The sequence below is a fragment of the Candoia aspera genome, chromosome 1, assembly GCF_035149785.1.
Source record: "Candoia aspera isolate rCanAsp1 chromosome 1, rCanAsp1.hap2, whole genome shotgun sequence".
Classification (NCBI taxonomy): domain Eukaryota; kingdom Metazoa; phylum Chordata; class Lepidosauria; order Squamata; family Boidae; genus Candoia; species Candoia aspera.
This window is the reverse complement of record NC_086153.1, coordinates 139,064,074-139,091,287: the sequence shown is the minus strand read 5'-3', so window position 1 is coordinate 139,091,287 and position 27,214 is coordinate 139,064,074. Positions and strand designations below refer to the sequence as shown.

General features: G+C 43.0%; 1 protein-coding gene across 1 annotated transcript in view; it reads left to right on the top strand.

Annotated features, from left to right (window-relative positions):
* Window positions 1–27,214, top strand: part of MBOAT2 (membrane bound O-acyltransferase domain containing 2) — a 111,088-nt gene that overhangs the window by 24,716 nt on the left and 59,158 nt on the right. Inside the window, exons 2-3 of the mRNA XM_063314372.1 lie at window positions 21,177–21,322; window positions 21,636–21,713. Coding sequence (XP_063170442.1) covers window positions 21,177–21,322; window positions 21,636–21,713 — 224 coding nt within the window. The remainder of the gene's footprint in view (window positions 1–21,176; window positions 21,323–21,635; window positions 21,714–27,214) is intronic.

Sequence of the window (27,214 nt, the reverse complement as noted above, 5' to 3'; positions counted from 1 at the left end):
GAAATCAGAAGACGCTTAATCCTTGGAAGAAGAGCAATGTCATGTTCTCATTCCAATGTCTGGTTAACATTGTAACGTTTCACATGTCTTTTTCTGTTCCGTGTTCCTTCACCCGAGGTTTTTCCATTCCTTCGCCCTCCATTGTTTTGAGGGCTTGGAATGCATGTTTGGGTTTGCGCTCCTGTTCAAGGTTACTTTCCCAGGCGCGTCTAACGGCTTCTAGCACCTGGGAGGGGGAGCGTCCTGACGGGCGATGGGGCGGGACCTGCTTCCAAGCAAGGCTTTTAAGTTTGTATTTGGCGCGCTTTTGCTCATTCTCAGCTTTCTCTGTATTTGCATACTATTCCTTTAATAAATCAGTTATCTTTAAGGCCGAGCTTGTGAGACTGAGTATTTGGGTTTAGGCAATCGTTACATAAAGCTGAGAATCATTTTATCCATTTTCCGCTAGCCCCATCCAATCATTGGATAAGAGGGAACGCTAGCGATGACAGAACCTCAACTTCGCGCAAGTGAGGGAAGCGAAGAGGAGCGGGAGGCGGCCAAAAGCCGGCCAGCGCTAACCTCGAGAGCGCAAAGAGCAGCACGTCGGGAGTTGCGAGATATCCAATTGGACGAGCTGCTGATATCCATGCAGGAGAGTCTCAGGAGTGAACATAGAACTGTTATGGAAAGAGCACAGGGGAGGGGGTCTCCACAATTGTCCTGGGAGCACGAAGTCCCCTTGTCACCGAGGGTGGTGGTAACCAACCAACCCTCGGAGGAGCCGGTCACTCCGGCCCGTATGAGGGCATTAGAAGATAAAATGGATTTAATAGTGACGATCCTCAAGGATCTACCCAGAGAGGATCTACCCAGAGAGGCAGAGCCCACCCCGGAGGATTGGGAAGAAGAGCCGTCACAGTACCCCAGGCACAGTACCATGTCGACCCGGGGGAGAAGCAAGACTCGATCAGCCCGTCAAGGGGGGGAGCGAGAGGCAAGACCTCCTAGGGATCGACCACCCATGGGGGCTCGGCGCACGCTGACATTCGCGGCACCGCCACAGCCAGCTGAGCCGGCAAGAACCTTCCCACCATTTGGAGTGAAGTTCGATGGGGATCCCACAACGCTCTCCTTCTTTATTACTAATGCCAAGCACTATATAGAAGATTGGGGTCGAAACTTTCGGTCTGAACATGGCAAGGTCAATTTCATTGCCAACAAGCTGAGAGGAAGGGCAGCGGATTGGTATGTGCAACTATGCCAAGCTGAGGCAACTGAGTTAGAGGACTTCGATGACTTTTTGTGGGCACTTAAAGAGCATTTCGAAGACCCCCTAGCTCAAGAAACGGCCAAAAATGACCTGCGGAAACTCTACCAAGGGTCCCTCTCAGTTGCCAAATATGCGTTGGAGTTTAAAGCTTTGGCAGGAAAAGTGGAAGACTGGTCTGAGCCAACAATCATCGAATTGTTCAAGCAGGGGCTTGAACCCGAAATCCTCCGATGGGCTCTGGGCAGAGATGACCCTAAAACGCTATATGGGTGGATTCAGTTGGCGGGAAGCGCAGAAAATGCCCTACGAACCTATGCCCATACCAAAGAGCTTAGACAAACACGTCTCGCTAGGGGAGCGCGCACATCTGGACTTGCCAGCCGCCCCAAACCGAAAACCTGGGAAGAAGAGAGGGAGCAACGGTTCTCCAAGGGTCAGTGCCTCCGATGTGGGAAAGAAGGGCATCGAGCCACGTCGTGCCCGAGACGCCGTCCAGAGGATCGACAGACGAAACCCACGGTAAAGACGCCTGCTCCTGCTCCACCGCGAAAACTGAAGGCAGCCCTCGCGGAACTGGACCCCTCAGACCTACCCTTCGGAGAAGAGGAGGAAGAGTTGCAATTCGAGCAGCCGGCGGGAAAAGCCTACCACCTGCCCTGAAGGGCGCCCTAGGGCAGGTGGAAGAAACCGGGCGTAACCATGATTCGGTGAGTGGAAACTTCCCCACACTGACTGTTAAAGTTAAACTGAGCTCAAAAACCAAAACGGTGGAAGTGTGGGCCATGCTAGACTCGGGTTGCTCCCGTTCCCTAATGCACCCTGATGTCGTAGCGGCTCTGGAACTGCCCACGTTCCCTTTGCCAAGACCCATGATTTTCACCCAATTGGATGGAACTATGGCGGGAGGGAAAGCAGTCAATCTTTCCACGGGACTGGTCGCCTTGCAGATGGGCTCCCATCAGGAAAAGCTGCCATTTGTGGTAGCTCCAGTGGGGGGTCCTCTGGTAATCTTGGGGATGCCTTGGTTTGTGCAACAAAACCCTTTTATCAACTGGCTGCATAGAACTGTGACGTTTGCAGATGGATTTTACAAAGTACCCGAAAAGGACCTACTGGAGGACATGGAGGGTGGAGGGGTAGCGTATACCACTCTGCAAACGCTTCAACCTCTTGAGGGACTACCCAATCAGTATCAAGACTTTGCTGAAGTATTTGGGGAAAAGGAAGCGGATCGCTTGCCACCCCACCGAAAAACGGACTGTGCCATTGAGTTTTTACCAAATGTAAAATTGCCTCACCCAAAAATATACCCCATGTCTCCCAAAGAGCTTACCACGCTAAGGGAGTTCATTGACAAAAATCTGGCTAGGGGTTTCATTGAGCCGGCAAATTCCCCGGTAGGAGCTCCTGTCCTATTCAGGCCAAAAAAGGATGGGTCATTAAGGCTTTGTACCGATTTCCGCGGGCTCAATGCGGTCTCAATATTAAATAAATATCCTTTGCCCCTGATCAAAGATATGTTATCACATCTGGCCAGAGGCAAAATTTTCTCAAAACTGGATTTGAGAGAAGCTTACTTTCGCATTCGCATAAGAGAGGGGGATGAGTGGAAAACAGCGTTCAACTGTCCTCTTGGGGCTTTCCAATATAAAGTCTTACCATTCGGTTTATCTGGGGCACCCGGGGTTTTTATGCAGTTAATCAATGAGGTCTTGCATGACCACCTATTTAAGGGGGTACTGGTATATTTGGATGATGTATTGATTTATACTGAAACCATGTCAGAACATATCCACTTGGTGCGTCAGGTACTGGCTAAATTGAAAAAAGCAGAGTTGTACGCAAAACTGTCAAAATGTGCGTTTCATCAGTCGCAAATTGATTACCTAGGCTACCGAATTTCAGCTCAGGGCATTGAAATGGACCCTGCAAAAGTAGAAGCTATTGTGGCATGGGAGCCTCCCCGTACCAGGAGACAATTACAAAGTTTCCTTGGATTCTCTAATTTCTATCGGGCATTCGCCCAAAATTTTGCAGAAATCGCCCTCCCCCTTACTGAATTGTTAAAAACTAAAGGACAGGGGGATACGCGACGTTCAAAGAACCCAGGCGCGCTCCTTAAATGGACTCCAGCCTGTCAGCAAGCGTTCGAAGCGCTCAAACTACTTTTTACCACAGAACCAATTTTACAGCATCCAAACCCCTCTAAACCCTTCGTTGTACAAGTCGATGCTTCTGATTTTTCCATAGGAGCAATTCTGTTACAATCTGACCAATCTGGCGTTTTAAAACCCTGTGCCTACCTCTCTCGCAAATTCACGGAAACAGAAAGGAGATGGCATGTTTGGGAAAAAGAGGCTTTTGCTGTAAAGACGGCTTTAGAGACATGGCGACACCTATTGGAAGGTACTTCAAACCCTTTTGAAGTCTGGACTGACCATAAAAACCTCGAAGCTCTAAGCACCAGTCGGAAACTCAGTCCCAAACAGCTGCGCTGGGCTGAGTTTTTCAGCCGCTTTGACTTCACTCTTAAATTTATACCAGGCAAGAAAAACTTTTTAGCTGATGCACTCTCGCGCAGACCCCAAGATGCTGGCCCAGGGCCAACGGTCCAAGGCACCGTCTGGACCGACAAACAATTAAGTTTGGCAGCAGTGACTCGCAGCCAGACCCGAGCGCAATCAACTCCGCCTCCAGCCGCTCTGCCTTCCAGCCGTCCGCCGCCCTTGTCAATTCCCTCCGATTTGCAACAACAGTTGCTTTCCCACCTTAAAACAGATACTTGGTTGCAAACCAATAGACACATTTTAACTTTCACCGATGATCTTGCCTGGCGCAACGATCGTCTCTATGTACCCGATGCAATGCGAAAAACCATACTCCAGCGCTGCCACGATGACAAGCTAGCTGGACATTTTGGCTACGTAAAAACTTTGCACCTCATTCGCCGCCAATTCTGGTGGCCAACTTTACTCAAAGACTTAAAGGAATATGTCACTGCGTGCCCTGTATGTGCGGCTATAAAGCGCAAACCAGGCAAACCCCAAGGTCTCCTTCAACCCGTTGCCACTCCATCTGTCCCTTGGCAGGATATCTCCATGGACTTTATCGTTGATCTACCCCCTAGTCAACGCAAAACTGTCATTTGGGTCGTCAAAGACTTTTTCTCCAAACAAGCCCACTTTATCCCATGCGCTTCTATCCCCACCGCACAACAGCTGGCACGCCTCTTCCTCATCCACGTGTACCGCCTCCACGGTATCCCCGCCCGTTTGGTGAGTGACAGAGGCACACAATTTACGTCACAATTTTGGCGGGCATTTTTAAAACTTTTGGGTACTAAACAGTCGCTTTCCACCGCCTGGCATCCGGAAACGGACGGATCTACAGAGGCGGTTAATTCTACATTGGAACAATACCTCAGAGCTTTTGTTAACTACCAACAAGACAACTGGGTCGATTTACTCCCCTTTGCTGAGGTCGCTTACAACAATGCCATTCATCAAACCACTGGTCAAGTTCCCTTTAAAACAGTTTTTGGACGTGAATTTGTTCCGATTCCTGAACTTCCTCATCCTCAACCGCTACCAGCCACCCTTGCTGACTGGGCAGACTCTCTCAAAGACTCATGGTCTAATATTTTATTGGCTCTCCGCCATGCCCAAACTACCTATAAACGCCATGCCGATGCAAAGCGTTCCCCAGAACCATCCTTTGCGGTCGGGGATAAAGTCTACTTATCAACTAAGTTTATCAAGTCCCCACAACCCTCTAAGAAACTTGGTCCTAAATTTGTCGGTCCTTTTCCAATTGTTGCTCAGCTCAACCCTGTTACGTTTAAACTTGATTTGCCTCACAACCTTAAACGTTTACATCCTGTTTTCCATTGTAGTTTACTCAAACCCTGCCTGTCGTCGGACCGTTGGCATCCACAACCCATTCCTCCACCTCCCCTCATGATTGACAACCAGCAACACTTCGAGGTGGCATCTATCCTCGACTCCCGACGCCAGCGTTCCGCTTTACAGTACCTCGTCCGCTGGAAACATTTCCCTCATCCTGAATGGGTTGCTGCTCCAGACGTGCATTCTCCTCGTCTCGTGACCCAATTCCACTCTGCCTATCCTGACAAACCAGCTCCCTAGTTTCTTTTGGGGGGGCAATATGTCATGTTCTCATTCCAATGTCTGGTTAACATTGTAACGTTTCACATGTCTTTTTCTGTTCCGTGTTCCTTCACCCGAGGTTTTTCCATTCCTTCGCCCTCCATTGTTTTGAGGGCTTGGAATGCATGTTTGGGTTTGCGCTCCTGTTCAAGGTTACTTTCCCAGGCACGTCTAACGGCTTCTAGCACCTGGGAGGGGGAGCGTCCTGACGGGCGATGGGGCGGGACCTGCTTCCAAGCAAGGCTTTTAAGTTTGTATTTGGCGCGCTTTTGCTCATTCTCAGCTTTCTCTGTATTTGCATACTATTCCTTTAATAAATCAGTTATCTTTAAGGCCGAGCTTGTGAGACTGAGTATTTGGGTTTAGGCAATCGTTACAAGCAATGACAAATCTCGATAAAATAGTCAAGAGCAGAGACATCACACTGACAACAAAGGTCCGCATAGTTAAAGCAATGGTGTTCCCCGTAGTAACATATGGCTGCGAGAGCTGGACCATAAGGAAGGCTGAGCGAAGGAAGATCGATGCTTTTGAACTGTGGTGTTGGAGGAAAATTCTGAGAGTGCCTTGGACTGCACGAAGATCAAACCAGTCCATCCTCCAGGAAATAAAGCCAGACTGCTCACTTGAGGGAATGATATTCAAGGCCAAACTGAAATACTTTGGCCACATAATGAGAAGACAGGACACCCTGGAGAAGATGCTGATGCTCGGGAGAGTGGAGGGCAAAAGGAAGAGGGGCCGACCAAGGGCAAGGTGGATGGATGATATTCTAGAGGTGACGGACTCGTCCCTGAGGGAGCTGGGGGTGTTGACGACCGACAGGAAGCTCTGGCGTGGGCTGGTCCATGAAGTCACGAAGAGTCGGAAGCGACTAAACGAATAAACAACAAACAAAGGTAAAGGTAAAGGTTTCCCTCGACGTAAAGTCCAGTCGAATCCGACTCTAGGGGGCGGTGCTCATCTCCATTTCTAAGCCTTGGAGCCGGTGTTGTCATAGACACTTCTGGGTCCTGTGGCCAGCATGACGACTCGGAACGCCGTTACCTTCCTGCTGAAGCGGTACCTATTGATCTACTCACACTTGCATGTTTTCGAACTGCTAGGTGAGCAGGAGCTGGGACGAGCAACGGGAGCTCACCCCGCCGCGCGGTTTCGAACCGCTGACCTTCCGATCGGCAGCTCAGCGGTTTAACCCGCAGCACCACCGCGGCCACTTACTGTGACCTTGTAAGCTTATGCTTATGTCATCTGTGATGCTATCTAGCCTTCTTGTCTTCTGCTGTGCTCTTTTTCAATTGCCATCAATTTTTCCACACATTTAGAGTCTTCTCTAAAGGCTCTTGCTTTGGCATTATACGTCCAAAATGCCTAAACTTTAGCTTCATTATTAGTGCTTCCAGTGAGCAGTCTGATATCTGTGTACGTGCAAGTGTGTGTGTGTGTATGTGTTCATAAACACTTAAAATCAAATTGAAAGGTTGCCTCATAGTCTAGTTGTGACTAGAGTTTTACTTCATCTTGTATTTGATGATTTGTTCTTGTAATTCAAGATATTCACAGTAATTTTCTTCAGCATCACCTTTCAGAGGTATCCAGCTTTAATTACCATATATTGCAACTAGGAAAACTGGCCATGTCAGTATTTACCTTTGTTGGAAGCATGATGTCTCCAAACTTTAGTATTTTGTTTAGATCTAGATCTATCATAGTCTTTCTTCCAAGTAGCAGGTATATATTTATGTGATAGGTATGTCGTCATCTCTGTGAAATTTTTAGCCTAGAACATTTGTTATTAGTCTAATTTCCCCCCATCTATTTGCATTGTGTTGGCATTATCTTTTAGTATATATATATATATATATATATATATATATTAATATTGAACAGGAGACCAGATTTTCTTCTTTCACTTCAACAAGAGATTATGTAGATCTTCCTTACTGTCAGCCATCAAATGGGTATATCAGCTTATCTCATTTGATGTTTTTCTCAATAATCTTCCTTCTAGTACAGCAATTTCCATGATGTACTCTACATATAAATTAAATAATTTATACAACCTTGGTACCCTCCTTTACCAATTTTGAACCATTTAGTTACACCATAGTCTGTTTTGATTGTTGCTTCCTGGTAATCATACAAATTCTTCAGCCATTGGCTGATGTGATGGTCCAGTTTACCCATGTTTTTAAGGGTTATACACAATTTGTCGTGATCTACCAGCCAAAAACAGCCTCGTGTGGTGCTGTGTGGTAGGCAGCACTATTGCAACTGAAACTCTCCCCACGACCTGGGTTCGATCCCAGCGGAAGCTGGATTCTCTCTCAGGTAGCCAGCTCAGGTTGACTCAGCCTTCCATCCTTCTGAGGTCGGTAAAATGACTGCCCAGCTTGCTGGGGAAGGTGACGGTTGGGGAAGGCAATGGCAAACCACCCCGCTATAGTCTGCCAAGAAAACATCGCAAAAGTGGCGTCCCTCCAAAGGGTCAGACATGCCTCGGTGCTTGCACAGGGGACCTTTCACCTTTTCACCAGTCAAAAACCTTTGTAATAAAGCAAAAATGGATGTCTTTTTGGAACTCCTTTGCCTTTTTCATTGTCCTGGATATTAGCAATGTCATCTTAGATGTTTGTGTCTCTTTTGAATCCATTTTTTACAACTGGCAGTTGTAAAAAAACTGGCAGTTCTCCTTTCATGTATTGTCGACGTCAGGAATGCAAAGTCTTGAGCATTATCTTTCTAGCTTATGAGATATGTGCAATTGTTCAGTATATTTAACACTCTTTAGTACTGCCTTTTTTTGGTACTGGAATATAAACTGATGCTTTCCAGGTCCTTGGCCACTGCGGTCTTTTACACGTCTGCTCATAAACTGCATATATCACTTTAGCTGCATCATTTTTTAAGCTTTTAAACAGTCTTGCTGGTATTTCATGAACTCCTGTAGCTTTGCTGGCAATGTTTTCTAGGGGCTTCACTTTATTTCAGTTCACTTTCCAGAATGACTAGTTCTACTTCAGTGGTCAAACATATATATGCTTCACTGATTTGGGGATCTTTTTTGTACATTTCTTCTGTGCATTTACACCATTTCTTCTTCGTCTCTTCTTTTTCCAGGAATTGTCTTAAATAAGTCTTCATCCCCATTTGACTGTGGCCTCAGTTTCCTTTGCATTGCTTATTGAGAAATTATTTTGCTCTTCTCTGGAACTTAGTGTTTAGTTGGCCAACTTCGGTTTTCTGCCTTTCTTCAGCTATTTGCACTACGTCAGCAGACAGTCATTTTAGCTTCTTTTACTTTTTGAATTTCTGGATATTTTTGTTTTATCTTTAGTGATGTCACAAATTTCAATCCCAAATTCTTCAGGCTCTTAGATTTAATCCATCAAATCTATTATTCACCTTAACGACATAATTATATGGAATATTGCTGAGGTTGAATCTTGTTGGCCTGGTTATTTTATTTATTTATTGATTTGATTTGATTTGATTTCTATAGCCACCCATCTCAGCGAGTGACTCTCGCTTTTTTGCTTTCTTAGGTTATGTTGTAATTTTGCAGGAAGGAATTGATGATCTGTTTTGGTTGACTGCATAAAACTTCTCCCACTTTGCTTCCAGAATATATAGTCAGTTTGATTCTGGTGTTGCCTATCCAGTGATGTCCATGAGCAGAGTCATCTTTTAGGTTTTGGGGAAAGGATATTTGTTATAAACCTTTTTTCTTGGAAGAACTACATCAGTCTGTTTCTTGCTTTGTTTTGAAATATTGCTTTGGCTTGGACTCAAACTGAGAACATCTGAGCATTGATACGGACATATACAGTATATGTTGGCCATTCCACTTCTTCTATTTTTTCTTGTCCACAGTAGGAGATCTGATGCTCCTCTAATATTAAGTAACTCATTCCAGTCCATTTCAGTTCACTAATTCCTAGAATGTCAACATGTAATCTTAACATTTCAGCTCTGACAACATTGTTTTCCTTGGGTGATGAGTCGTACATTTCATGTACCAATGGTATCCATATTTTTGTAGCATCAAACTTCCGTCTTGCCTCTGGGCACTTTAGTAGCTGGATATCTTTTCAGCTTTAATCCAGCCACATCATAAGCACCATTGATATTCATATTTGTCCTCTGCTCTTTCCCAGTGGCTGACTGGATACCTGACCTAGGAGACTCATTTCACTATCTATTCTCATTGTTCTGGTGAATGTCCTTTTGGTTTCTGTGACTTGCTTGATATGGGTGACTCAAAGTAGATACTTCCAACAGTATTGCTCACAGCATTATTGGGGTATAAGCTTCACCAGTATGAGATAAAGATTCATGAAGGGGAAATTGAACCAAGATGGGCATGTATGAACAGTGAGTTAGTAGTAAGTAACTGAGCCTCACCCCAGAACCTTCAGATTTCCGGGAGGAATTGAGTTCCAGTCCTGAGGTGGAGGAATCTGACGATGGGGGAGAACCAGAGCAACCGGCACCCAGCAAATCGCCCACAGAGTTGATCACCTGGGATGAAATGGGAGAACCCCAGCCAGGGACGTCCCAGGCGTCCTGGAAGTATTGGTTCCCGCTGACCCCAGACATAGAATCTATCACGGTATCAACAGAGAGACAACCTAACACGTGAGGGAGGGAGGAATCTCAAACCCCTGAAAGGCTAAGAGTGATGGAGGCCAAAATAGAATCGATGGAGTACATGCTAAGAAACCTGTCTCTGTCACTGGGGGGGCAGGGGAGGCGCGGAGAAGATCCCAGCTTCATGCAAACATCCCCCATCCTCCCATCCGGACCGCCGGCGGAGCGGGGCCGGAGACAGCTCCGGGATGAATCTCCACCCCGCAGGGCTCGATCACCAGTGTCCCCACCCCGAAGAGGGAAAGCTACTGTAACCTGGGGCCCAACCACTCAAGCAGCTGCCGATTCTGCTCCAACCGGAGTGGGGGTGAGAGACTTTTCTGTCAAGTTTGATGGGGATCCAACCAAGTTATCTTTCTTTCTAACTAATGCTAAAAGTTACATGAGGCAGTTTGGAGCATCCCTTCCGAAGAGGCTAAGATAACTGCCATTGCCACCAAGTTGAAGGGTCGAGCGGCTGACTGGTATGTTCAGTTAAGTGAGGCTGACTCCCTTGCACTTGATTATTTCGAGGAATTCATGTGGACGTTATAGCTGCATTTTGAGGATCCTCTGGCCAAGGCAAGAGCTAAGAAGGCGCTGAAGGATCTTACCCAGGGCCAAATGTCCGTAGCTGATTACGCCCTAGAGTTTAAGGCTCTAGCTGGGAAAATCCCTGACTGGTCTCAGTCAACCTTAATAGAACGGTTTAAAGAGGGACTCAACAGGGACGTCCTATGGTGTGCGTTGTGTAGAGACAACCCAGAGTCATTGTACGAATGGATCTGTCTGGCAGGCAAGGCTGAGCATGCTCAGCATACCTTCATGCAAACCAGAAGACCTGAAAAGCCACTAGCCACCATGAGGGGATCCCGAAGTGCTGCGACTGCTGCTCGGCCAGGCTATAGAGCCTGGGATGAGGAGAGAGATTGGCGCTACGTGAGGGGTCAGTGTCTCCGATGCGGAAAGGAAGGGCATCGAGCAGCTGATTGCCCAAAAGCCAAGGCTGGAGATCGAGCGGGAAAGCCGCTGGCCAAATCGCCCCCCCCCCTCGCTGTGGATGACAGCAGCCAAGGGTGCAGCCGACGCTGAGGAAGTATTCTACTTCTCGGGAGAGGCTGAAGATGACTCTAAGGAGCTGGCGGGAAACGCCACCCACCTGCCATGAAGAGCGCCTGTGGGCAGGTGGAGGAGGATGGGCGCGAGGATGCTATGGTGAGTGCTGACTGTCCCACTTTAGCAGTAAAAGTGAAATTGGGTTCCAGCACAAAAACTACAGAGGTCTGGGCTTTGGTTGACTCTGGGTGTTCCAGGTGTTTAATTCACCCTGATCTGGTTGCTGCTTTGGACCTGCCTAGCTCCCCACTCCAGCAGCCTTTGATCTTCACACAGTTGGATGGTTCAACGGCGGGGGGGGGGGGGGGGCGGCGGCAACCCATTTCACTGGAACTGTCGCAATGCAAATGGGCAGCCACCGTGAGACTTTGAAATTCATTGTAGCGCCTGTTGGCAATCCCTTGGTAATTCTGGGGATCCCCTGGTTGACCTATCGAAACTCCTATATAAACTGGGAACACAGAACTGTGACTTTTAAAGATGGGTTTTACCAAGCTCCTACAGCGGAGAGGGCTGCACGTGCGGGGGTTGGAAGGGCTGCGATCGCCATGCCGCGCCCTAACTTGGCACATTTAGAAAGCTTGCCTGATCGATACCAAGACTTTGCAGACGTATTTGGGGAAATGGAAGCAGATCAGCTACCCCCCCACTGGAAAACTGACTGTGCAATAGAGTTGGTTCCCAATGCTCAATTGCCCAAGCCAAAAATTTATCCAATGACTCAGAAGGAGCTTGAGGCATTACGGGACTTTATTGACAAACATCTGTCAAGGGGGTTTATTGAACCTGCAAATTCCCCAGTTGGGGCCCCTGTGCTATTCCAGGAAAAGAAAGATGGCATGCTTCGACTCTGTACAGACTATCGAGGGTTAAATTCCGTCTCAATTCTCAAGAAGTACCCTCTTCCGCTCATGAAGGACATGTTAGCTCATTTGTCTAAGGGCAAGATTTTCTCCAAGCTCGATCTTCACGAAGCCTATTTCCGCATCTGCATACGAGCTGGGGATGAGTGGAAAACTGCTTTTAATTGCCCACTGGGTTCATTTCAGTACAAAGTCCTCCCTTTTGGGTTGGCAGGGGCGCCCGGAGTCTTCATGCAATTGATTAATGAAGTAGTACATGATCATTTGTTTAAAGGGGTCCTGGTTTATTTAGATCATGTTCTCATTTACACTGAAACCGAGGAGGAACACGGATGCCTCCTCAAACAGGCGTTACGCAAGCTTAGAGATGCCAAACTCTATGCCAAACTTTCCAAATGTGAATGCCACAAGACCCAACTTGACTATCTGGGCTATCGGGTGTCTGACAAGGGCATTGAAATGGACCCTGCAAAAATTCAGGCGATTTTAAGTTGGGAACATCCCTGCACCCGGAGGCAATTGCAAAGTTTCCTCAGGTTCAGTAATTACTATCGCCAATTTATCCAGGGGTTTGCTGAGATTGCCTTGCCCCTCACTGATTTACTCTGTACCAAGGGCTTGGGGGAGACACGCAAGGTAAAACATCCTGGAGCAGTGCTGAATTGGACGCCTGAATGCCAGGCAGCATTAGAAAAACTGAAAACCCTTTTCACTGCTGAGCCTATTCTACAGCACCCCAATCCTGATCACCCCTTTGTGGTCCAAGTTGATGCTTCTGACTCCTCAGTTGGGGCTATTTTGTTACAGAGAGATTCTGAAAATCACTTAAAACCCTGCGCTTATCTGTCCAGGAAATTTTCTGAAACCGAATGCTGGTGGCATGTTTGGGAAAAGGAGGCGTTTGCTGTAAAAGCCGCTTTGGAAGCCTGGCGTCACCTCCTTGAAGGCGCTAAATGCCCTTTCGAGGTTTGGACCGATCACAGGAATTTGGAAGCCCTCCGCACCCCCTGGCATCTCAGTCCTGAACAAATTCGCTGGGCTCAGTTTTTCAGTTGTTTCAACTTCCAGTTAAAATTTATCCCAGGAAAGAAAAACTTTCTGGCTGATGCTTTGTTGCGTTTACCTCAGGATTTTGACCAGGGGGCAGATGTGGTTGGGACTGTTCTCACTGAACCACAACTGGGTTTGGTTGCTGTCACTCGGAACCAGACCCGTGCGCAGAGAACCCCGCCCCCAGCCCAGTCTGGGAAGTGGAAAGTGCAAGTTCCTTGTCAGTTACAGAAGGACTTTCTCCAGGCGCTGAAATCTGACACTTGGTTGCTAGCTAATAAAGACACTGTTTCTTTTGAAAACGGTCTGGCGTGGGTGGAACACCGCCTTTATGTGCCTGAAACTTTAAGAGCTGAGATTTTACAGCGTTCCCATCATGATAAACTTGCTGGACTCTTTGGTTTTGTCAAAACATTGCATTTGGCTTGTCGTCAATTCTGGTGGCCTACCTTGAGACGTGATGTAAAAGACTATGTTGCTTCCTGTCCTGTTGTGCCATGTCAAAACATAAGGGGGGGGGAACCACAGGGGCTTCTACAGCCAGTGGCCAGCCCGTCCCGTCCCTGGGACGAGATTTCTGTGGATTTTATTGTGGATCTTCCTCCCAGTCAGAAGAAAACTGTCATTTGGGTTGTAAAAGATTTTTTCTCCAAACAAGCCCATTTCATTCCATGTGCATCCATCCCGTCAGCCCCGCAATTGGCACACCTGTTTCTCATCCACATCTACCGCCTCCATGGTAGCCCCTCCCATTTGGTCAGTGACAGTGGAACACAGTTTACTTCCCAGTTTTGGAAATCATTTTTAAAATTGATTGGCACCAAACGAGCGCTGTCCATGTCTTCCCATCCTGAGACTGGCAGATCTACTGAGATTTTAAATTCCACTCTTGAACAGTTCCTTAGAGCATACATTAACTACCATCAGGACGATTGGGTGGAGTTACTGCCTTTTGCTGAAGTGGCTTACAACAATGCTGTCCATCAAAGTACCGGGCAAACCCCTTTTCGTGTGGTTTCTGGTCACGACTTTGTTCCCATCCCTGAACTGCCACAACCCCCTTCCCAAGCATGCTCTGCATTGGACTGGGCTGTTAAGTTGTCTGATTCCTGACTGGTGATTCAACAAGTTTTGGCTGATGCCCAGGCTGCTTACAAGTTTCAAGCCGATAAGCATCGTTTCTTGCAACACGACTTCAAGATCGGGGATCAGGTGTATCTATCTACTAAATTTATCAAGTCACCGCAACCCTCTAAAAAACTTGCTCCCAAGTTCATTGGTCCTTTCCCTGTTGTTGGTCTTATCAATCCAGTTACTGTTAAATTGGACCTGCCTCACAATTTGAAATGCTTGCACCCTGTTTTCCATTGAAGCTTGCTCAAGCCTGTCCACCACTCCTCCCGCTGGCATCCTCAACCTCCTCCTCCTGCTCCGATCATGATTGACGGCCAACAGCACTTTGAGGTCAAGGAATTTGTTGATTCTCGCAAGCTTCGAGGCACCCTCCAGTATCTGGTCCGATGGAAACACTTTCCTCATCCTGAATGGGTGTCTGCTCGCCACGTTAATGCTCCTGATTTAGTTCGCCGTTTCTACCTTGCTTACCCTTTGAAGCCTGCTGCTTAGTGGTTTCTTTCTTTTGGGGGGGCAGTATGTCATGTTCACTGTTTCAATGTACAGTATACATCGTAACGTTTCACATGCCATGGTGCTGACACGTGTTTCTGTTTGGGAGGGAGCTGCTGTGAAACCTTGTACCAAGCTGTGTATCTGTGTTCATTACAATGGAATGTGTTTGGCTTATGTTCTCTGTTCAAGCACTTTTCCGCAGACCATCAGAAACCGTTAGGAGCACCTGGGATTGTGAACTTGGGAAGATTCTATGGGGGGAGGGATTTCATTTGCACTGAGGGTTTTTAGTTTGTATTTGGCGCGCTTTTATCATTCTCAGCTTTCTCTGTGATCCTTCATACTATTCTTTAATAAATCAGATATCTTTGAATTCCTGCTCATGAGTCTGATAGTGTTTTAGAATAGGCAACCATTACACTTTCTTTCCATGAACAGAAGGGCAAAAATGTGTTTTTGTCTGTAAACATTAACCTTTTTCCTTGGAAAATTTGCTAGGTCAAAGTTTGTGAATCAAGTCTGATCAAATGTTTTTCTTGTCCAGCTTGTTACAGTTATCTTCTTATCCATTCATTTTAGAAATGAAACTCAGCAGAAAATAAAAAAAACCTCCACCAACAGGATCCTTATATCCCTTTAATTTCAGTGTGAGAATTAAGAATACTTTTAAATTATTAGTGAGATTTAAATATTCAAGCTTATTTCTTTTGTGTATTTTTCTTTTTAAAAAAAGTTAGTGTAGTAATTATAAGTGTGCTATTTTCATCAAGAGCTAACTGGTTCTGGCTAATATAATCATGTGCTGTCAGGGCTTTAGCAGTTAAGCTGGTTTATAGTCCACTGTTTAGCTCAATTCCAACACTGACTTTGAAAATCATGATAGTCCAACATAAAAGCATCTAATGAAATGTCTCTTCCTGTATTTATTGGCTTGGAAATTTGTTTGCATCAGAGACTTACTTCTGGGTGCCTTGCTGAATGGTAATAGGCAAGTTGTTACAAGAAGGAGGTCCCTCTCAGCTGTTGTTACCTGATTATAAAATAGCCTTAAAGAATATAATGTATAGATCTATCAGTCTAGTCACGTCTCAAAACTTGCCTCCTGGTCAGCCCCAAACCAGTTAAGAAAATGTCAGTTGTTTTCTGGCTCCTTTTAAACAGGGATGATTATTCTTTTGAAGAGCACTAAACTTGGGCTCAGGCTTACTTTGAACGCTATGTTAGCATCCCTGCAGATGTCATGAGTACTGATGGCGAGCAGGAGGGGGCCTCTATCCAGGGGGGGAAACGCATGCGTAGTACTGAGGAATTAAGCAGCCATTCAAAGAGACACAGATCAGACCTGCCTTGACTTTTGGGGTTTATCTGTCTGGGTTTTCCCGCACTTCTTCAGTTTGTTAGGATTCTGTCTTATGTAGCAGTAATAAACACTAGAGACCTACTCCTCGTCTCAGCGTGGTTCCTGGCTGTTAGGACATCAGAAGTCTTCTAGCCCCCCTCTTCAGTTGATGGGCACTGGGGGAAGGAACTGTTGCAAAATCAAATAACAGAGTGCCTCTCTCCTGCTTTACCCTGCAATTCTTCCTCCTCTACTGATCTGCTGTTCTTTGGACTGATTTAGATCTCTATAGATCTTATGGATCCTGCAGGGTGTGGGAGAGGAGAATTTGGTTTGAAATATCTGGACTCTCCTGCTCCCTAAACTCAAATGGCCATAGGGGGGGGGACTCAAAGTTTGTAGGGCACTGGGGTGCTGTCTGATTCCACTCCCTCAGAGTCACCTGAGTGAGCAAGGAACAAATAGTGGGTGAAGTGTGTCATGTTATACCCAAGTTTCTTTCTTAAAAAAGGGGGGGAAAGTGGAAATGTCTTGTAGTGAATTTCAAAACCCAAGGACCAACAGGCAGCTTGCATCACAGGATGCATTTAAGTGTGCAGGACCAACAGGCAGCTTGCATCACAGGATGCATTTAAGTGTGCAGGACCAACAGGCAGCTTGCATCACAGGATGCATTTAAGCACACATGAAAGTGTGAAGTGAAAGTGAGTGAAAAACTCAGCTTTTAAGTGACAGTTGAGTGAAGAACCTGTGACCTAGATGCTATTGAAAAACAAACCAGTGAGGAAGGATTCTGAAAATTGTAGTTCAGCAATATCTGGAAAGTTACAAGTTCCCCACCTGTATTGCAGAGCGAAACTTAAGAGAGCTTGTCAGAGACAAAGAAAGGGAAGAGTATTAGACATAGTAGATAGTAAAAGACATAGTGAAAGCTTTTAGAAGGGGTGTCAGTCTACAGTACTGCTTTTACTAGCATGCATGCATGCATGCATGCGTGTATGTCTGTATGTCTGTGTGTGTGTGTGTGTGTGTGTGTATTGGAAAGTCTGGCTCTCAAGTGATGCTTTGTTTCAGTTTCACCTGCCTTATTTGATGCATTATTTAGTGTGCCTAATACGATTTTTGCCTCTTCTCTAGGCTTTCATCTTTGTTCTGTGAATTTTTCACTGATATGAGACACACACACACACACAGAGAAAATACAGGTAGTCCCCAGATTAAGAACATCCCAGTTTACAGATGACTCCTAGTTAAGAACAGACTGCCATAAAGACTATTATATTAAAACTTTGAGTTAAGCACAATGTTTTGGGTTAAATGCACAATAGTACTTTGTGCATTATTAAGTTTAAGATGTTTAGTGTATTTGGAAGTGTTTCTTAAGTGTTTTATATGCATAGGAAGGTGAATATATGCTATATACCAAGACAAACATTTAACTGATGCTGCATAACTGTTCTGACTTATATACACATTCAACTTAAGGACAGACTTAGGAACGGAACTCGTTTTTGAACCAGGGACTACCTGTATGTTGAAATGGGGAGTTTTTTTTCTGCAGAGAAATGAGAAATGAGTAGCTTACATAACTACAGTGAGATTGAGCCAGTCTTGGTATTTCAAATTCTAAAATTTTCCAAGGGAAGGAGTAAGCGTAGGGCAACTACAAATGAATATGAGTTTAAGAAGAGTTGATCCTTTTCTTTGTAATATGTGTTTAGAACAAATAATACTTTTTTTGTCTGGCACAATGGTACTATAAAAAAAGTAAATGGAAATTTGAAACATTTAATTTTATAAAGCTATGAATTCAAGTCTAACACAGGCTTTCTGAATAATTCTTTGCTTTTATATAAAGCCATACTTTATTGGTAGCATGTTGGGTGAGGTGAAATTTGTTGTGTAATATAAATAATCTAATGCATGGTATATTTTACAAATCAAGAGCTTATTCTTAGTATTGAACACTGGAGGAATTGGGCTTTTCAATTTTAATGTGGATTCTCTTTAAGAATTAGCTGGTTCTTTTGTAAGTTACAGTGTCTTTGAATAGTAGCTTACATTACTACAGTGAGGTTGAGCCAGTCTTAGTACTTCAAGCTTTGCAAGTATGGTTTCAAAAGCCTTCCTGAGCTTGGAAAGTAAGGAATTTGATTCTCTTCCCACCCCACCCCCACTCTGGATAATTCTGTAAAGAAGACACAGTAAGAAGCATTGTGTCTTAAATAGTTTGATTGCCACAAATTCTAGACATAAGATTGGTTGTTCAGATGTTGCACTTGCTAATGGTACAACCAAATGAATTAGTGTTGGGATGTAAACAGCTTTCATTATTTTCTATAGCTAGACATAAGAGAAAAATGGCATGGGTGGAATTCTCTGAGAAATATTCCATTCAGTACAAAGATTCTTAAGCCTTGGCAAATCTTCTACAGTGCTGTGCCAAAGGTGATTATGGATTTACCCTGATTCTTTTGAGAATTGCAGTCTAATTTGCTCTATTTACGTGTTAAACAAATAACTGAAAGGAAAAGGGGAAAAGTCTAAATTACTTTGTAGCTCTTCAGAGATGGGCCAGAGATCTGAGAGAGAATGAAGCTTGTTTTGTGGATATACTTGAGAATGGTAAATTGAGGTAACTAGTTTGCTGAAATAACTTTAATGGGGGGAGGGGGGATTAGGATCCAAATATTCATCCAAGGGTATTTTCTCTGCGCCTAAGCTTGTTTCTGGCTTTGGAGCCTGGCTTGGCAAAAAAATAGAGAGTTGTTAAGCAACAGGTAGATAAAGCCATTTCTTCATTCTGTTCCTGCGCTTGCACTTATAAATAAGCACCAGGATCAGTTCTGCACAGAAACAACATTCTGATGTTATGTTGTATATGCTCAAGGCTCAGCCAGTTTCCTTTAAACAGCCTTTCCCTCAGGCCTAACTGCCATCTTGGATGGGCCTCTTTATGATTCCTTTGTTTACGCTTCCTTTTTGAATTAGTGATAACGTATATTTAGATTCTACACAACTCCCAAAACATCAGATTATTTATAATAATCAACAGTAAAAACATAAATCAACCACAACAAAGCCGAAAAAGCAATAATCCTAACAGAATAAAACTGTGACTACCAAAACTCAAGAGCCTAATTCTTTTCTTTAAGCCTAACATCCATTGTTTTCTCTCTGTCTTTCCAATGATAGAGAAGTCTTCCCAATGATAGAGAAGACAAATGTCTTTTCTATCATTGGAGGTGTTTTGATATAGCTTCTCAGTATTGAATTGAGGAATTGTCCAAAACAACTTTATAAGGAAGATCTTGGGCCTCCTGCAGGGCACCCCTGCTGCCTATTTAAGGATGGAGGTAGGACTACTTCCATCACTGTTAGAATACACCTTGCATTGTTGGGCCACTATAAGTAATTAGAAAGCCTTCAAGAATCCCATCTTGCCAAACTCTGTTTTGTCCATAACACAGCTGGAAATTAGTGGACTAAACTTTTGTCAGCCATTTTACAAATGTATTCCCTACCATCTTTGGGAGAACTCAGAACTTGGAATAGAGAAAATACTAGAGATTGGCTTTTTGAAAGGGATGCTAATAAAGATGCAATTGCGATACAATCATCCAAATTTTCATCCTGGTACCATCATTATAAAAAACATAGAAACCTCTCCTGGTACCTGGTTAATATAACCAGTGTGTCACTGAGAAGGGCTTTAACATCTCTTTGCCTGCAGGCCATGCCCTCTGCAAATCTTTACAATGAGATCAGGGCCAAATTATTAATGGCAGATGAACTCAAGGGCTCTGATGTTGAAAAACTGATTTATCTTCTTGCGGACATGTTTCCAACTGTTAGCAACCAAGTTGCTACTTTTGCTCTGCTCTCACTTAAACTTAGGAAGAATATTTAAGTTCTTAGTTGTAGCTCTGGCTCTATTTTGTTGTAACCTTTTTTATATTTAATGCTTCTTTTATTATTTTATTTTATAATTTCATCATTTTATTGTTTTAATGTTATTATATTTTATTGTATTTTATTGCATTCTTATGTTATGACCTGTGGTTACAACAATAAACTTCACTACACACACAATTGAGGAATTACATTTCCAGATAAGGAGATGTCCAACTAAACTGTTTATATTTGGGAAATGCTTCCTTCTTTCTCTTTATCTACCCCACTTCAGATTATTTGTCTATTAGTGGCTTACTGTTTTTGGAAAAGAGGTTTTATATTCTGGCAAACTATGGATTAACTAATGATCTGCTGATTCTTTCCCCTTATGGCTGGTAGTGCAGATTTGTTGATATTTGGAATAAAAGCATTATTGAGGAAGGCTATAATAACTCTATCTGGTGTGAAGAACGGAACAAATACATTGTGTGAGCTCAAGAAAACATGTCTTAAATTTAAGGAGTTGCAGACAGTTACAATACACATGCCCACACACTCTCTAAATCATCTTTTCCCTTTTGAATCCATATTGTTGCATAGCCCTACAATGTTCTGTGCCTCACATGAACAGCTGCACATGTGTATGCCCAGTTCTTGCCTTTTGTTCTGGAAACTGTGATATTATGCATACAGCTATAAATAATGCACTGCATGGACACAAGAATGACCTACTGTATGTATGTACCTGCACTGTACTGTACTGTATTTATAACTATGTAAGTGTGAATAAAGCCTTATTTATTCCTTATTTCCTTGAGTAGATGCCATATTTATTTTTCTACCTTGGTTCAGTGAAGAGTATCAGGCAATACAGTTCTCTGACATACCCAACAGGTCTTTTCTTAATATCACCTTTCAAAAAGAGCCCTACCAGAAATCACTCCACCCTATACATTCAATTATACTTCAGAAGAAGTCATATGATGTTAGTTAATAGTTAACAGTTTATAACTTTTAATTTATAAAATGCTTCAGTTATTGTTGTTGCTATTATTGTTGATGAAATGATTATTTTGGATTCTACCAGTTTCCTCAATAATTCCTATGGCTATCAATTTTGACTTTTTAAAAGTTTGTCATGGTTGCTTTTTTGTTATATAAACAGAAAATCAACCTCAACATATAATTATATGGATACTAATTTTTTGTAATAATCATTTTCTTTTCTCTTGCAGGTCAACTTTGTAGTGTGCCAACTGTTTGCCTTGCTTGCTGCTGTGTGGTTTCGAACTTACCTTCACTCAAGCAAAACTAGTCCGTTCATAAGGCATGTTGTTGCCACACTGTTGGGCCTTTATCTTGCACTTTTTTGTTTTGGATGGTAAGTAGCTCGATTTTTCTTTTCAGTGCTTTTATTTCCTAGCGTTAATTTTTGATCGCTGGATTTTACTCCCAAAACATTAGCTAGTGTATTCTTAAAGGGATCGTGACAGGACCCATTTATTAAACTTGGATACAATGGATGACAATGGCTCTAGAGTAATCTCCATGTCTCTGAAATGCTAATTTAATTCTAATAGATAACAGTTTATCAGCAAAGAAGCAAATCACGGGAGTGATTTATTTCTCTCTGTTGTTTAAAATTGAATTGGTACTTGGATTAATAAACCATTATAATGCTATTTCCTTCCTAGGTATGCCTTACATTTTGTTATACAAAGTGGAATTTCATACTATATCATGATCATTATAGGAGTGGAAAATATGCACAAGTGAGTATTGAGCTATTCATACATCCTTAAGTGAAGTACAGAGGGCAATGTAATTTGGAAGGGAATGGGATTTTAGGAGAAAAGATATATGTTTTATGAAGCAAGCAAGTCCTTTCCTAGTGCATTCTGTATCTTTTATTTTGAGCACAATACATTGTTGTATGAGTATTTTAGAATCATTTCCAGTGCCTAGATTCCCCTTACAGTACCTTGTTTATGTACAAAAATACTGCACATCTTGTCTGCTGCTCAAAGTGCCAGAAGCTTATCACACCTATTGTTTACAGAAAGAAACCCTGGAGGGACCTGTAATTCTCTGTACTGAGTAGCTAGCATGTTTTCATTGCTTCATCATCAGTTTTCTGACTTGCACATTTCTATTCCATCTCAGTACAAAGATCTGTAGCAGTTGAGAATATAAAGAAATTGAGTTTCATTTTCCTGTTTTTTCTTTTTAAAAGAAGAAAGACACAATACTGTTATCTCCATGAATAAGCATAATTTGCTTTGCTTTAGGTATGGATTTTTTTGGTTGTTTCTTCATTGTCATTTATATAGTATATGCGGCATGTTGCCCCCTTGTCTTCTTAATCTGAATTACTGTAATACAGTCAGGACCAAGGATAACTGGTTTGGCATTTGGCCTCTGTACACCACCACACTGAAGTTGAAAGGAAACACACCCAGATGGGAGCCAAGTCAGGACTTTCAGCTGTAATTCAAGGAGTTTGACAAAAGTGGGGCACTAGCCATTCAGGAAGTACAGCCAGGCGCATACACCCCCCCCCCCCATCATTGACAGCTCATAAGTAATGGAACAAACCAACATCATTACAAACATAAGGATCGCCTTTAATACCTGGATGAAAACCCTTTGCAGTCAATGACTGCCTGTAGTCTGGAACCCATGGACATGAACTTTGAACAGTCGCTAAACGAATGGTCGTAAGTTGAGGACCACCTGTGTTCATTAATCAGACAATCACGTTTGTCATATTATGTCTTCCTGGACTTGTAGCTCCTGCTTGAAGAGCAGGTCAGCTGTGGCTAGGAAGGCCTTTGCATAACTCCATCTGGTGCACCAGTTGTACTCATTCCTATATTGGGGGGCCCTTCAGACAGTCACTCATACCCTAGTCCCCTCACAGCTTGACTACTGCAATGCTCTCTACATGGGACTGCCCTTGACGACCACCTGCAAGCTTCAGCTGGTCCAGAATGTGGCAGCATGAACAGTAATGAGCATGCCTTGGTATGCCCATGTAACACTTCTGCTTCGTGAGCTGCACTGGTTACCACTTTGCCTCTGGCTATGATTCAAGGTGCTGGTTGTTACTTATAAAGCCCTACATGGCATAGGGGCTGGTTACTTGAGGGTCTGCCAGTCTCCTATAACATCTGCCCAGCCAAGTTGATGCTGCAGGGTTGGCATGCTCCAGGCTCCTTCGATTAAATAACACCACCAATTGGGAACCCGGAAGTGTGCCTTCTTTATAGCAGCGCTTGCCTTCTGGAACAAGGTTCCCCCCAAGATCCAGATGGCCCCCACTCTGCTGCTGTTCAGAAAAGCAGTGAAGTCCTGGACCTCCATCCAGGCCTTTGGTGAGGGAGAGTGAGACACCTTATTTCATTGTGCTTTTATCTTTTTTTTTAATGTTTTATTGATTTTATTGTAATTTCTTTGAATGTTGTGAGCTTCCCAAAGTCATTGAGAATCAGGCATCATCAATAAAAGTTTAATACATTATTATTGCTGCTGCTGCTGCTGCTGTTTTTATTATTATTATTGTATTAATTGTGTTTATAATCTGCTTTTTCTCATTTTCTATTCTATTCTCATTCTTTAATTGGTTCCCATAACAACAACCCATGGGATAGGTTGGGTGAAGAGAAAATGACTGCCCCCAAATCACCCAGTGAGCTCTGTAGCTGTGTGAGGTTTCCACCTGTGTCTCTCAGACTAGAGCAGGACTGCACAACTCAAGAAGGGGAAAGGACTGCAGAGGAAGAGCTGTCATATGGCAGTAGCATTGGCACTGGCAGTGTCTGTGGTGCCTGGAGAAGTTGGAGGTGCTTGGCAACATGTCTTTTGAGGTGGAAGGGCTATGAAAACATAGGTGGTGGCAACAGATCCTTCCTAGTGGCGGCAATATTTAGCAGCAGTGGACTGATTACTTTTTGGAAAATGCTGTAGGGCCACATAAGGCTGCTTGGCAGACTGCGTGTTGTGTGGTTCTGGGCTACAGCACTATCTTAACCACTAGGGCTATGTAGCATTTTGCATTCATGAGTACTTTGCAAATGTTTATAGCAAATGATTCTTGGTTCAGCAAGAGCTCACTAAGGACTATGAATGAATTCATTTTTTACACATTCTATTTCTTCTTTGGAAAGCAAGCAAAACATACTGCTTTCTGAGAAGAAGTGAACTACTGGGTAACTCCCCCCTCCCCAAAGTACACTGATCAGAAAAGCTTTAATGACCAAGAAAAGGACTGTCAAAACTTGTTGCACTCTTGGACAGGCCCATTGAAATCAATGGGGGTTAAGTTAGCCTAGTTTAAGCCCAATTAATTTCAGTGGGTTTGTTCTAAGTATGACTAAGTCTATATCCAACCCACAATAAATATGTTCATGAGATACTTCTAAATATATGCTCCTGCTATTGTCTCCTGACTTTTGTCAGTTATCTATTTTTGAAAAGTTGGTTATTATACAGAAAATCTGCATTATGAACAAAATCAGATCAAACTAGAAATATAACATCAGATTATTTATATAATTGGCTGGAGCAAATTATTCAATAACTCCTTGGGAGATTTTTGCTTAAATAGGGTGATTGCATTCCTTTATTAAATACTAACTAGCTTAGTAATTTATATTTTATATCTATTGTATCTTTTTATTGATCTATTTATATTGTAATTTATATGTTTTAATTTTGATCTTATTGTTAACCGCCCAGATTCCCCTCTTCGGGAGAGATGGGCAGTGATAGAAATTTGAAAAACAAATAAACAAATAAATATTCTACCTTGGTCAAATTCATTATTTTCACTTCAGCTGCCTTGTCAATCTGGTTTCAGATTTTTAAAAAAATAAATTGACAGTACTGAACGGGTTCTCAGTGTCTAAACTGAACTAATGTACTTTATGACCTTCAGCCAGCACCAGCATACTAGAAGAATAAATATCAGTTTAAGGTAACTGGAAACAGATACACTGAGTGTGCATCAGTATACCACCCTAGTTGGTGGGATGCGGGCAGCAGTGTGTTTTCTTGCAAGATGGTCTCCAGATTAGAGATCTAGCTTGCATGCATGTGAGCATACGTGGGATAAGCTCGACTTTGGTTGCGTCAAAAGTGACCATTGCTGCCTTACTATTAGCGGAGAATGCTCCATGTGATTTGGGTATGACTGATGCTGGTAAACTAGTTTCTACCTTCTATATCTCACTAAAAAAGCATTATGTGAAAACCAGTTGACCAGATGGGTGGTGGAGGTCAATATCTGCAGGTCTCTGCAGTGATCACCATGGCACATAGAATATTGAGTCTTGAAATGATGGGAGTAAATGATAAAAGTATGTAAAAGTACAAGTCCTGCATGAAAAAAAATATTAGAAGATAGATCATTCTCCCAACAGAATAAAAGAATACTAGACATAAAGAAATAGGATGTGGAAGCTGCTTAGAAAAGGATGAAAGGAATCATTGCAGAGTGCCACAAAAGTGCAGTTACACAAATGGGAAGTATGAAAATGTTCCATGTACTTTTATATACAGATGATGCCATGTTGTTGACTGAGTAACCAAATGATTTGCAGCAAATGTTAGGTAGAATGTATAAGGCAATGAGAAATGTGAATCTGAAAATTAAGATATCAAAGGCCAACAGCAAAATGGAATGAATGATTGCAAAATATACATTATTAGCAAAAAACTAGAGCAAGTAGATGAATTTTTATATGTTGTTAATAGAATGTTTACTAAAGATGGGAAAATGGGTGGAAATGTTAAGACATGCAAATGCTGGTAGAAATGTAATGGGTAGTATATGGTCTGTTGTGAGGAATAAATATTTATTGAAAGAAACAGAAATGCCTTTAGATTAAAACATGCTTCTACCCACTTTCTTATATGGTTGGTTGTATCAGGAGGAACAAAAGTATGTTGAATGCAATGGGAATTTAATGAATTTTTTGTAGGAAATCATGAAGAGAGTGGATCAAGAAAGAATAGGTATTGAATGAAAGTGTATGAAATAAAAAAGTGAGAATGACCAATATGAAAGACGTTTATTGAGGTGGTTTGGTCATATAGAGCAAATGACTGAGGATCAAATTGCAAAACTAACATATATGGAAGAATGAATTGGCTGAGAGGAAGAAAAAGACCAAGAAAGCTGTAGTTGGATAAGTTGATGAAAACCTCAAAAAGAGAAGTTTAAAGAGCAAAAGGCAATGTAGGAAGTCATATACAAACATGTTGGAAGCAAGGATGGTATGGAAAGCTACAGTGATATGGAGAGACTCTATAGTAAATGGTGTTGGTGTAAATTAGAATTAGTTTGGTTTCCTTTCCTTTCCTTTCCTTATCTCCTACTTAAATTTCTTTGGCCTTTTATTTTTTGCTTCTGAAGGAGAATAACAAGATTGGTTTTTTTATACATATATGCAGATGAAAAATGTTAGAGTTTCTTTTCACACTGATAAAAAGACTTGCAGTTATAAAACAGGTACTGTCCCACCTTCACAAAAGAAGCAAAATTGCTGTCCCCTTCATTATAAAAGTGCCAGAAAATGGACAAGAGTTTTATTTCCAGAAATCGTTATGTATGTGTGTATGTATGTATGTTATATATGTGTCTGCCTCATTTGAAAGTAAAGTACTTGCTGGAATTCTTGTACTGTAACCCTGGCCTTCCTTGTAATAACTTTTGTGTGTGTGTGCTTTCAACTCAATCATGACTCCTGCCAAAACTGCCTGGACTAATCCCTGCATTTCTCCTTTTTGGGAAGTGGTTCGCCTTTGCCTGCTTCCTAGGGCTGAGAGAGAGGGACTGGCGGAAGGTCGCCCAGCTGGCTAGAGCTCCCAGGCTCCCAGTTTCTAGCCTGATGCCTTAACTACTACACCAAACTTGCTCTGTATTAAGTATTACCAGTCAATAATATTGGATTAACTATTTCCAGTCCAGACTGATTGGAGTTAAGTCTGACATTAATGCCAGTGAGACTTTATCTACAAGGGAGGCAAATGTGCTTCAGGTTCTTAGACTCAGACCATGGCAACTGATCCTCTTGCTATGCTGTTGAGTGCTGAACTGGTCTCTAATACCTTCTAATAACATAAGAATTGAGTGAACTTGTGCCAGAATTGGGTAAATGCTCAGATTAGCCATTTGACTCAAGCAATCACCCAGATGACTCAGCTACCACCTATTGTTGTTGCACTGCCTACTACACTGCTTCCTGCAACTATGCGACTTCAGTCTCTTGGT